This window comes from Cicer arietinum, chromosome 6, assembly GCF_000331145.2.
Source record: "Cicer arietinum cultivar CDC Frontier isolate Library 1 chromosome 6, Cicar.CDCFrontier_v2.0, whole genome shotgun sequence".
NCBI classification, from domain to species: domain Eukaryota; kingdom Viridiplantae; phylum Streptophyta; class Magnoliopsida; order Fabales; family Fabaceae; genus Cicer; species Cicer arietinum.
In genome coordinates this window covers 44,224,095-44,238,375 of record NC_021165.2, presented here as the reverse complement: position 1 = coordinate 44,238,375, position 14,281 = coordinate 44,224,095, and the positions used below count along the sequence as shown (strand labels likewise).

Here is a 14,281-nt window from a genome sequence, read left to right as displayed (position 1 = left end):
TGAAGATGAACCAAAGAAGAAGTCAAACAGATAGAAAAATAAAATTTATAAAATAAATTTATCATATTTAGAAAAACAAGAAGTATAATGCCTCATGTTAGTGAATGAGGAACAACTGATCTGGCACAAAAGATTGGGACATGCCAACTTGAGATTAATCTCAAAGTTGAACAAACTCAATCTAGTTAGAGGATTTCCAAATTTGAAAGATAAATCAGATGTTCTTTGTGAGACATGTTAGAAAGGCAAACAAATAAAATCATCATTTTCTTCAAAGAACGTTGTTTCCACGTCTAGACCACTTGTACTTTTGCGCATTGATTTATTTGGTCCTATAAGACAATGATTGTAGGTGGTTAAAAGTATGGACTTGTTATTGTTGATGACTATTTTAGATATACACGGGAAAATTTCTAAAACGCAAGGATGACTAACATAAAGTCTTCACTACTTTCTGCAAAAGAGTGCAAAGGGAGAAATGTTTTTTACATCACAACAATTTGTAGTGATCATAGTTGTGAATTTGAAAACTTCAATGAAGAGAATGGTATTTTACATGATTTCTCTTCTCTTAGATCACCCCAACAAAATGGTGTTGTGGAATGAATAAACATAACTCTTCAAGAAGTGGCACACACCATGATTCATGAACTAAATGTTGCAAAGCATGTATGGGCAGAAGTAGTAAATATTGCATCTTATATTCAGAATATATATTTAAAACCTATTCTTAATAAGACTCTGTATGAAATGTGGAAATGAATAAATTCCAACATTTTTTATTTTCATCAAATTAGTTGTACATGTTATATTCTAAATTCTAAAGAGAACCATGACAAGTTTGATTCACCATCTCAAAATTGCATCTTCTTGGGATACTCTAAAAGGTCTAAAGCCTATAGAGTATACAATAAAGAAAATTTGATTGTTGAGGAACCAATCCATGTCAGGTTTGATGACAAGAAGCTTGACCATAAAAAGTCAAAGCTACATAAATATTTTTCATATTTACAAATTTTAGAGGAATCAGAAATGAAGAAGTGTATGTTAAACAACCTTTTGGCTATGAAGATAATGAATTTCCATACTATGTCTTTAAACTAAAAAAATCTTTATATTGTCTTAAACAAGCTTTAAGAGCTTGTTATGATGGACTAAGTCATTTTCTTTTGAAAAATGATTTTGATAGATGCCAGTTACGTAGATACTACTTTGTTTAGAAAATTATCTAAAAATTAACTTCTCATTGTCCAAGGTATGTGGATGATATAATCCTTTATTCTATTAATGCTAAGTTATGTCAAGAATTTTCTTAGTTAATGTTGAATGAGTTTGAGATAAGTATGATTGGAAAACTTAAATTATTTCTTGGAATTCAAATTCATCAAAGGTTAGAAGGTGTATACATTCATCAAACCACATATACAAAAGAACTTCTTAAGAAGTTTAAGATGGATGAATGCAAACCCACGCTCACACCTATGCATCCTACATGTTCTCTTGATAAGGATGAATCATACATGTTCTCTTGATAAGGATGAATCAAGTAAAAAGGTAGGTAACAAGGCATACATAGGAATGATTGGTTCTCTCGTCTATCTAACTGCATTTAAACCTAATATTTTGTTTAGTGTGTGCGCAAAATTTCAATATATTGTTGAAAGTATCTTTAGATATTTGAAAGGTACCACTAATCTTGATTTGTTCTATAAGCAATTCTCCGAGTAAAGATTAGTTGGTTTTTGTGATGCTAACTATGTTAGAGAAAAGCTAGAAAGAAAAAGCACCAATGCAAGTTGCACTTTCCATGGTGAAAATATGATATCTTGGTCAAGCAAAAGACGAGGAAAAATTGCTTTATCTACTACAGAAATAGAGTACATTTCATTTGTTAGTTGCATCACTCAATTGTTGTGGATGAAACATTAACTAGAAGTTTACAAAATAAATGAGAGTAACATTCCTATCTTTTGTAATAATACTTCTTCTATTTGTTAAACCAAAAACTCTATTTTACATTCAAGGCCAAAAAATATAATCAAACATCACTTTGTTAAGGACTATGTTCATAAGGGTATTTTAGATATTAAATTTGTGGACTTGATCACTAGTGGACATATATTTTTTACAAAATCCTTGCTGAAGATAGATTCAATTTTATAAAGAAAAATTTAAACATTCAATTTCTAAAGGAGTGATATTTCAATCTTTGTATGCATCTGCCTCTGCAAGAACACACTTTGTTTTCCCTCTAAAAGCAAGTATGATCTGCCTCTAGTAAAATAGTTTGTTTTGGTTAAACGCGTTTGTGGTGACTAGAATAAATTTTTTTTTCTACCTCTAGTTGATTAAAAATTTAATTCATTATTCGATCATTTTTCCTGAAATATGTGTAATCACTTAGCAACTTGACATGTGTAGTCTTGTAATTAATATGTGTGCATGTTAGTTTTTCCATTTGAGTTTTTTAAACTTAAATATTTTATCAAAAACACAAACACTCGTTATTCACTCATTACCTTCACATTATTTCCCACACTTTTGCAACTAGAAACCTTTTCAAAAATTTCTTCTTGATTCAAATGCCTTCAAGTTCCAATCTTCCATCTCCTACCATAGCATGCAACATCAACCAACTGACATTCTTAGTGAACTCCATGTCAACTTTGCAAATCTCACATAAATTGGGTTCAACTTTATTGAAGAATATGCTAGCATTGGGTGGTGTATTTACTTCAACCCAGAACAACTGAATGTCTATGTGTTCTAGTCAAGGAAAGATGGTGAAGTCTCTAGTGTTGTTCTAGGGCTTCGAGTCAAGGTTACTCAACAAACAATTGTTGTCATCACCAATTTCATGAATGATGGAATAATCATGGAGAGTGGTTATGATCAAAGGGTTGGTGTGACAAATAAACAAAGAAATGTTTGAATACCCAAAGGTTAACAACAAGGTTGTTCACCTAAAACCTTGATATCGAGTTCTGTTCAAAATTCTCTTTTGGTGTGTAGTGACCAAAGGTAGTTATGTGGACCATATTAGCAAGGACCACAAGGGATTAATGTGGAACATCTTCCAAATGATCAAGTCCAATCTTTCTAACCTAATTTTGGAACACATGCGATCACGTGTCATTAATTCTAGGTCTAGTAAGAGTAAAACCATCCTCTGCTCTAGACTCATAACGGTCGTGCTGAAGAGGAAACCTTTTACCAAGTCATTAGGAGAAGTAGGAGGGCCAATAAAGGATGAATTAAGGGTTTTCTCCACTACTCATGTATTCAACATCAACAGTGTCTTCAAGATGAGGATGATTAATGCAAAGGACAACATAAAATCAAATAGTAAAATCAAGAAACTCATTGGTCAGATTAGTGGGTCACATGACATTCCTTTCAGTGTTGGAGATTCTTATGCTTCAATATTTGAAGAGGACTATAAAGTGGTCATCCAAGAGTACATCATAATGTACCACTCCAATCAAGAAATCCCTCTAGTTTGTTTACCTCTGCCAAGAGCTTTACAGGATTATGATAAAAAGAGGACAAGGCAAGCAAATGTGGTTTCAACTATGGTGGAGAAGAGGATGCCAATAAGGAATAAGCTAGCCTCATTCTATGCAAAAGACAAAAGGTAACTTCTACTATTGAGTCTACATCTACCTTTGTTGATTTTAGAAGTGATTTTAATGAATAATCTACCATTGCACCCTCTAACCAAACCCAACCTAAATCCTCTAACCAACCCCCTGTTATTACTTCAGCTGAACCTAAAACAATAACTAAACCCTCCCTTAACTTAGCATCTTCTAACCATGATGCCTCAAACACCATCACTGTATCATCTTCCTCTAAGTCTAACTCACATACACTAGATGACTCTTTTATAGAAGCCTTCGAAGAAAACTTAGAAATATTTCGTTATAAAAGAAACCCATATCCTCTACCTCTAGGTTCTGCATTTTCAAAAAGCACATGGAAATTAGACAAGGAATACTCTGCCTGCTACATCATAAGGCACTTCAAAAAAAGTCGTGTCTCCTGTTAGAACCAACTTGATTTGAAGAATTATGCCATTTACTTATTTTGATGATAACAAATCATTTTGTGTGAACAATTTAAAGCACTAATATTCAATTTAAGTGTGCATATCCGGTTATTCTATATGAATTTATGTTGCATCCTTTGATGTTTGATCTAAGGTAAAAGGAACATCAAGACTTCACTATGAAAAATATATTATGAGTATGATAGACGTACTCTAAAATGCGCCTCTAGTGATTCTGTTAATACAAAAATACTCTGATTAGTTTGACACTGATTACTACAACAAGCATTTGATCACACTGCATCTGAAATAGAAAGTGATCATCTACCTCTGATAAGTATGACAAGCAAGTAATTTTTTGCCTTTGATAATTGTACCACTCTAATTTTTAACAATGAGAGTGTATTTTTTTTAAACAACTAAATACTTCTGAATAAAATATTCATCCTTTAATTTAAATCATAGTAAAATATTTAATTGTAAAATTATTTTCCAAAAATGACGATTAGAATCATTGTATAAAATAATTTCGACACAATTGACTTACTTACAACCGAATAATTCACATTGACCAAAAAACGTCACAACTATCTTAGATGCATAATTTCCATTGCAACAACAACATTGTAATAAGGAAGAGAAAATAAATAAAACCCTAAGCTAATCTTGAACTCTAGCCGAGGATGACTATGTATTGAGGACCCACAAGTGACATTAAACCTCATTGCTAATGATCACCAATCTAAATCATCACTTAGCCATGCTTTGACGTTGTTGGCATTCCCACACAACTCAAACCTCTAAGAACCTAGAGCATAAGTTTGGTCCACAATAATTGTCGAGGGTCACAAATCTTAAAACAACATATATATGAAATTACAAAGCATGAAAGCATAACATGACATGGTATCAAGTGATAAACAAACATACATATAAATATATCATCATATAAAAAATAATACTTGTGTGTTAAAGCACCTTAATGCAATTCTTATATGATAATGCACATGATTGCAGACATTCAAAATCCTCCTTGAGGGACGTAAATCATAAATGTACAATCTCGTATAGACTAATACTATTTACCGAGGTGCGGTCTCTTAGAGACTAGTACGATTTCCTATAGTGTAGTCTCTCACAAACTAGGATGACTCAATAATCCTCGCAAGGAAAATGTTGACCATCAACACCTGGAACAACCTCATGGCCCTCACAATCACCACTAGCTACGATATGCATGAGCATTGTCTGACTCTTTCACATAGATTATTATGTAAATACAACTATTAAAATAATCTACTTTTAATACTCAATAAACACTAATAATTTTTCAACACTTTTTTCAAAGAGCATACACATAACAGTTTATCGTCAACAAAATATGTAACACATATGTTATAAGTTATAAATACATAATCACATCAAATACATAAACAACCATGTGAACATTTATCACCACTAGCACAAAGAACATGTATACATACACACTTTGTGTTCAAGCATATATAATACCGTTAGAAGATACCCTTAACTCGACAATGTTTTATTACACAAGCAACTTATGCTACACCAACATAACCTATCTAACATTTTCCAATGACACATCTCAATTTTCATGTACCTTAAACCAATCAATTGACTTAATCAACACAAGTTTCTAAAACTACCCACAAATTAACCCTAGGTTTGACCACTATCCAAATCAATTAAGGTTTGTCTTTCTCTTAGGTTTTCTGATCTAATTAAGCTCCCTAACTTCAAAAAGACTTTGATTTAGGCACTTAGGAGAAAGTGAAGTTAAAATCCATTTCAAAACAATTATGCCATACTTTGATTATTTCAAAATTATTTTACAAATTTATTGAAGTTCAACTTAAATCTTTGTCTTTAACAACTTAAGACAAAATATTTTCTTAACAAAATAAATCAAAGACAAACATACTCACATGGTTCAAAATTTCAATTCAATCATCAATCATCTTCACAAATTTCAACACTTTAATATTTGAAAAACTAGTAGAAGGCTTGTATCAAGAAATTTTATCAAAAAAACTCAAATACTAAGACTTCCAATATTCTAACTATTCAAAATCATGATTCTTCCACTTTGATATTTTTGAAACATTTATCTTTATCAACTATGATTTGTATACATTCACACAAAAATCACATTTTCTCATCAACAAAAAATATTTTCCAAGTTCACAATTTTCTTTTAGGTCTCTAACTAAAATCTTCATTCGTGATAAAACTATATATCAAAATCTAAAATTATAATCAATCGTTGTTTTTTAAAACACCTAAATACTTCTTCAACCTCAAATTTTAGCATAAAGTTGACATCTTTACTATAAAAATCAAAACTTTTAACTTCAAAATTTAAGATTAAAACTTTGTTCATAAAATGAATATTTATCCTTCAAACTTTTTTTATATACAAACCTCGAACTCTTTTTTTTGGTTTTTTTTTTTAATATGAACTATTCTCAAATCGTAAAGTTTGAAACTTTGTTTCTCAAAGCTGAATGTCTGGATAAAAATTGGGAAGTTAATATTAAAGACTAAAACTTTTTGGTTCTAACTATAAATATAGAAACCTTGTTTTCACCAAAACCCCATAGATAGAACTTTTAACACTTTAATCACAAAATCTACTTACGCACCAACATTTAAACAAAATTTTGAACTCTCTTTCTATATATACAACTCAACTAAAACTCATTTTACTCATCAAAGTCTTTCAAAAAAAAAAATTTAAAACCAAATCTAGTTTAAAACACCTTAAATAATCAACAACAACAACACATATGAGTTCAAACTTTAAACGACTCTAAATTTTAATTTATACCACAATTCAAAATCACATGAGAACTGTAAGTCCATAGTTTTAAATTCTAATTTATGTATTTTTGTATATTTTGGTGTTGAACTCTAAGGCTTTTTAGCCAAGTCATTGATATTTTGTGAGTTTAATGCCCAGAAATATATTTTGATGCCCGGATTAAAATTATTCGTCGATAAATAAATTAGATTAAGTATGGTGAATCTTTTGTCGAAGAATAATTTATTTATGTTACGAAGAATTTAATACCGGACAGTTTTGTTAAAAATATCTCAGGTTGCTTCAAGAAAAGAAACCCAAGGCTTGGTGGGTGAGAAAACAAAGATTTCTCAACTTCATTCTTCTTCTCTGATTCAAAAATGAAGAAAAACGATGTTAAAGGTTTTCAAAACCGTCAAACACAAACCCTCAGTTTTCTTCGATATTTGAGCTTCATTTCAAGAAGTGATAGAAGAGAAAGTTGCTCACCATCCCGCTACGGTGCTAGTGAACTAACTTTAAAAGCGACGACGCGACCAAATTTTTTTTCGAAATTAATCGCGGTGTCGTAATCGTTTCTTAAAGCTACTGTTAAGGTAAGGGCTCCTTCCAAATTTTTAGCTTGCATATATGATGCTATACGTGTATTTGTGGAGTTGGAATTTTGTGAAATGAATGTGTGATTTTGTTGAAAAGAAATTTAATTCATTTATGTGTGTTGTGAGGAAATTAAATTTGATGTGTGGTTTGCGAAAATTAATTTGGCATGAGTTATGTTTGAGTTTTGTGGAAATATATGGGTGATTGATGATTGAGCTTGGTGTGGTTTTTGTGGAATTTGAATTGATCGAATTTAATGTAAATTGTGGATTAAATTTGAAGTGTGGTGGTGGAAAATATATGTTTGAGTATGCTTTGTGTTGAATTTGAAAATTATTAGTGTTAAATGAGTATTAAAAATAGGGAATCTTTTTATATCTGTATTTACTTAATGATTGTTGTGGAAAGAGTCAGAGTATGCTCATGCATTTCATAGTACATGGTGATCGCGATGGGGCCATGGTGATAGTGGTGGCCGTGATGGGCCACGAAATGATGCAATGTGATTTGTTGGTTCAACTTATCCTTTTAGGGATTATCGCGTCGTGTTGATCTGTGAGAGATTGCACTCTAGAATGTACTGATCTGTGAGAGATTGCACTCTAGAATGTGCTGATCTGTAAGCGATTGCACTCTAGAAAATAGTGTAAGGCCTGTGATAGGCGACCCTTTAGTAAATCGTACGGGTCTGTGACGGGTGGCACCTTGGTAATTAGTACAAGACATGTGATAGACGGTACAATTATGATTTACGCCCCTTCGAGGAGGGTTTTGATTGGAATTCTAGAATCATGCATTTTGGCATATACGCATTGCATCAGGGTGCTTGGCACGCGAGTCATGTTTGATATATTGTGATGATTGTATGTGTATACTCAGTTGTTGTTGTGATTGTGTCGTAATTGGTAAGTGTGATTGTTTTGGATTTGTTTGTAAGTGTTGATTGATTGCAAAACCATTTTGAAATTGAATTCTGCATTTTTCTACAGTTGTATTTAGTACAATGATGTTGTATTCGAATACAATTGTGCTGATTTTGCTTCTGACTTGTGAATTAGCATTGTATTCAAATACAAGGATGTTGTATTCGAATACGACAATGTAGTTTTGATAAAAAACTTCATTTTTCAACTTATTTATGCATGTTTGGTATATGAAAACCCTTTCAAGGAGTATGCTAAGATAAAAGGTTATTTTGTGCATTTAAAATTTAAATGCTAAGTGATATTTGTTAATTTCGATTGGCGACCTTTACAATTATTGTGAAAATCTGAGCTTTGCCCTCACATAAGAACCAGGATCATCCTACCGATTAGTACTCTAGAGATGGGAAGGTAGTTTGTCATACTTGACCAATGTTGTGTCAGAAGGATCTTGGGGGGCGCATGGAGATCATCCGGGTTGTATAGTTTTTTTGTGTAGCATGATCAGATTAGATATTTGTATAGGGGCTAGATGTTTTTCTTTTGCGTTTGTGGTTACTTTATTTTGGAAGACTGTACATATACATTATATTGTCAACTTGACTTTTGTTTTGATGGGTCCATGTACCACTTTTTGATGTGACGTAGGGGAGTTAAAATTTTTGGGGCAGTGCTTTTGTACAGGTGTCTGCCGAGAATACCCCAGTGGTATGAGCTATGTCTGATAGGTCTCATAGCCCCGATGTATGTTGATGTTTGAATACTTTGGATTTTTGTTTCAAAAACTATTTCCGCTGCTTGTAAATATTTGTTGACTTTTGTCGTTATGTTACGACCTAAATATTTTATCCAAAAGTATTTCTTCCTTTATTTCTGAAATTCGATTTTTGTTTTGAAAAAAAAACGGATTGTTACAAGAACTTTTTCCTAACTTCTTTAAAGTTCATAAAATTTCTACCACTCAAATACTTTTGAATTAAAATAAACCACAACAATTCATTTACCACTTTATTTCAAAACTTATTCCAAAATTTTTGCTCTGACCTTTTTGTTTCTATCTCTTATCCTTAAAAATTTAAACATAACAAACATAAATTATTTAGAGTTCTCCCCACCACTAACTCAGTGTCAACAATATCGGTTCATTTTCAAGACTTAATTAGCTATCTACATAAACGTAGAGAATTATAAAATTTACTTTAAGGTTACATTACTCAAGAAAACTACTCAATTTTTTTATCAATCACTCACTTTAAAATCTTTATTTCACAACTTTGAATTTTTTATTTAAAAAAATTCATCACTTTGATCACCAAACACATTAATATCTAGCTGTCATTTAAATTTAAAAAAAAACATAATCAAGCACACTTGCAAAAGTCTTCTTAACTTTACTAACTTAAATCACTCTAATAAAATTTATATTGTCAGTTCAAACTCATTTATTTGAAAACAACTTATTATGTTACTCAAACACTTACTAAAATCAAAATTTCACATTGTGACACATCACATTTAGTATTTGTAAAAAATTTGGGGTTTGATTTCATTTTGTGTTATTTAGGTTATTAACTCCTCTAATTTCAATATTAACAAAGCACCAAAGTAAAAAAAAAAAAAAAAAAAAAAAAAAAAAAAAAAAAAAAAAAAAAAAAAAAAAAAAAAAAAAAAAAAAAAAAAAAAAAAAAAAAAAAAAAAAAAAAAAAAAAAAAAAAAAAAAAAAAAAAAAAAAAAAAAAAAAAAAACTCTCATTTTACTCCCTTACTTAGGGTTTTTATTTTCAAAAGAAAGAAAGAGAGGACAATTTTTCCTTTAACATCTTAAACATTAATAACAACCATAATAGTGATAAACAAGCAATATTAAAGCTCAAAACATTAATAAAAAAATTAATAAAACCATTTTCTCCTATGTATGCATTCTTACGAGTTTGAGAGAAAAGATGGGATAAATGGCTACCTCAACTAGTGATCCTTAGCTCTTTGCAATCATCTTAAGTAGTGTAACAACTTTGTAGTTGGAGATTTTGTGATTGGAGGCTTCTAAGTTGCTAAAAAATGAAGAAAAATGTTTGGGTTTTGAAACAAGAGAATGGGAGTTGAATTGTGTTTGTTTAAGTTAGATTTTTTTTAATTATTTATTCAAGAACTAGTTCGAGTTTGGTGACTAGTCACTAAAATGAAGGCAGTAACAATCAAACTTAAGTAATTAGAGGCAACATTAAAGTAAAAAGTGCAGAAGTAAAGTGACACAAATAAACTTAACTTGGTAACTACATCCAGTCCTTTCACTTATAAGGATTTAACCACTAATTCAAATTATCGAATTACATAACATAACCATACAAGTCAGTCTTCTCAACACAACCTGATACCTCCATACCTTTCGAGGCAAACAAATACATCGATCCTACAAGTCATGTCTTCTCTATACATCCTGAAAACCACAGATTGTTGAAGACAACTACACCTTGACCCTACAAGTCAAGTCTTCTCAACACAACCTGAAAACCCCAGATTGCTTGAGGAACACTAAACCACTATCAGGTTGGGTTACACAAGTTTGGAACGAATTGTGTTTTGCTTCTACTAAGCAAATATTTACAATTGATTTCTCACCCTAAAATACTTAGAAAGTATTTCTTTGAGCAAGTGTTTCTTTAGAACTTAAATCTTTGAACTTTGAATACTTGGAGCTCTCAAAAGTTTTTCATAATTGTATGGATATGAGTTTATGAGTTTGTGTTTTCTTTTTCTTCCTTGAGTATCTATTTATAGAATATATTAGGGCTTCACTTTTGTCCTTGTTGAATCTGGATCATATCTTTCTTGTGAATAAATTTTGAATGTATTTTCTTGTGAACAGATTGTGAGTGTATATTTTAGTGAATAAGTTTGAGTGTTTCTTCTTGTGAATAATTATGAGTGTATCTTTTTGTGAATAATTATAAGTGCATCTTCTTGTGAATAAATTGTGAGCATATCTTCTTGTGAGCAAATTATGAGCATATCTTCTTATGAACAATATTTTGACCATATCTTCTTATGAACAATATTTTTACCAGTTCTTGTGAACAATATTTTGACAAGATCTTCTTGTGAACAATATTTTGATCATATCTTCTTGTGAATAATATTTTGATCATATCTTCTTATGAACAATATTTTGGTCATATCTTCTTGTGAACAATATTTTGACCATATCTTGTGCTAAACAATTTTTTGGTTATATCTTATTTGTCACCTTGGTCAAAGATTTGCTTCAATTATAATTATGCATTGTATTAAATTTTAGATTGTGTTCAAAAATTTATTCATGTGAATCTACCTTCATACTCTTGATTGATTGGAGCAGGAATGGATTCGGGTTTGTTCTTGAATATTCAGAAATTTTGATTCAACTATGTATTTCCTTCAAAATTAATTCTTACAATCAAAAGCCTTTGACTTTTCATTAAAGCCAATGACATTATTGTTCTAGTGAGATGTTGTGTTTTTTGGATGATAAAAGTCAAAGGCAGAATTGTGTAACTTAGAATTAATGGCTCTGGGTAAATCACATTGTTGAGTCACCAAAGTCAGTGCAAAATTAGAGGATGCATATCAAAGGCAACATTTTGAGTGTGTTGAAACTTTTGATTAGCTAAATATAAACATTGAATGCATGGGTTGAACAATCTTTTTAGAGTTAATGATAACTTGATATAAACTTTTTAGAGGCATGCTGAGTTTGTGCACATCAGAGGCACGCAAGGGCTTCAGAGGCATGCTTCAAATTAAATCCTCAAACAATCTTTAGACCCAGTTACATAACAAGTCTTTAGATCCAGACTTCAGACCTAGTTATTAGAGGCAATCTTCAAACCCAAACTTTATAACCAAACATCAAAGGAAATCTTTTAACCTTCAGAGGCACGTTGCTTTTAGAGGCGTATGTTCAAAGGCAGGCGCATATGCTTTTCTGTTTCTTTAATCTCATCCTCTAGTCATTTCCTCTGGTAGATTCCTCTCGTACCTTCCTTTGGCACCTTCCTATGATTTTCTTGTTCTAATTGATATACACTTAATGAAGCCATTAGTCCAAAAAAATTGTTCTCATAAAATACATTTGTTAACATCAGTATCACAAGAGGAAAATCAACTTGGTTCCAACAATCTCACTTTTTTTGATGATGACAAAACTGTAATTTTTGATAAAAATTTACTGGCTTTTATTACTTGACTCCTACTGACTTAATGCTCCCCCAAAGTCTAAGTAGTTTTATAGTTCTTTTCTCCCCACATGTATACATTTTCTCCCTTTGTTATTTGGCTGAAATTTGTTCCAATTAATCAAGTGAATATTTTTTGGTGTCACCCTGGCTAGTGCCCCACCAAAACTGCTTATTGATGGATTCAATGTGTTCACACAAATATGTAGGTAGTAAGAAGCAACTCATAATGAAAGTAGGTATGGACTTGTCCACTGACTTGATTAGCACCTACCTTCATGTAGAAGATAGATATATCGAATTCCATCATTTGAGTTTCTTCCAAACACGATCTTGAACAAAGTCAAAAACACACTTCTTTTATCTTCCTGTGAAGGTAGGTAAACATAGGTATTTTAAAGGAGTCTCTACTAGCTTAAAAGGGGTCCATCTAAGAAAGTCAATTTGTTTTCCTGAAGACACATTTTAGTTGAAGTAGATCTCTGATTTGTCAAGATTAATAAATTGTTCAGAAGATCCTTGGTAGAGTTGGAGGATAGACTTTAGGGCTTCAACATCCGTTTGAGAAGCTCAACAAAAATAAGGCTATCATTTTCAAAAAAAACAAGTGAGATAAAATGGGTGCTCCTCGAGCAAACTAGATACCATGGATGGTTTTATTTTCTTGTGCTTTAATGACGAGACCTGAAGAAAAAAGTTCCACATAAAATAAACAGGTAAGGGGACATGAGTCTCATTGTCGCAGTCCTCTTTGAGGGAGAACTTTTCACAAATGGCCCTATTGAGAACTTGTCGAAAAGGGCCCTATTGAGTGTTACTAATAATGGCCTCTGTTAGTCTAAAGATATGAGAGTTATTAAACAGATTATCAAAGATTGACAGCGGGATATGTTCAGGAGCAATGATTAAAACACTTTGCAAATGTTATCAATATATGAGACAAGAAACAATGCTTAATTCATAATGTTAAACAAGATATGAAATCATTAATTCATACATTCAAGAATATGCATTTATGTAATATCAATAAAGAGTAGGGATAAGAAACAATTGCACCACGATTTATCCTGGTTCAGCTATCAATTTGATAGCCTACATCCAATCCTGAAATCCAACAAGATTTCAGCCTTTTTCCAATAGAATGAATTGAAAACCTTTTACAGATTGTCCAGCTTCCTCAAAGCCTATCTATCTAACTCACTTCACTCTTGTTTCTATACCACCTAATCCTTGTAGTTAATCACCTAACTCACACAAGATCTAGGTAAAGCCTCTTCTTGATGATCTCACATCAACAAAGATAACTACCAGTTTCCTTACTGGATTTCCAAACCTTTCAATTTACAGAAAATTGCCTTTTTCAAAGGATTAAAGAATATCAAGACTTTGACTCAATCACTATAGTATCTCACACAAAAAGTATTTAGCTAGTGGATATTTTGTGTGTTGTAAAACTTTTCTCTCAAAGTGTTTTTCAAAGGTATTCAAAAGTTGTGAAAAGTTCTGAAAGAATTATGAAAGTTATTTTCAAAAGTGATTGAATCAGCTTATATATATTCAGAAAAACACCAGGATAATCGATTGCTCAATCGATTGTATAATGTGTTAAAGCTTGGTAAATCGATTGCCTAATCGATTTTCATATCTCTTGTTTTTCTTGAATCTTGATCATATAAGCA

At 31.4% G+C, this 14,281-nt stretch overlaps 1 protein-coding gene across 1 annotated transcript in view; it reads right to left on the bottom strand.

The window, feature by feature from the left end:
• Positions 1-3,884: 3,884 nt before the first annotated feature.
• The window catches only part of LOC140920749 (uncharacterized), a 21,865-nt gene continuing 11,468 nt past the window's right edge, over positions 3,885-14,281 (bottom strand). The window contains exon 3 of the mRNA XM_073369571.1: positions 3,885-3,956. Within this exon, the coding sequence (XP_073225672.1) occupies positions 3,885-3,956 (72 nt within the window). The remainder of the gene's footprint in view (positions 3,957-14,281) is intronic.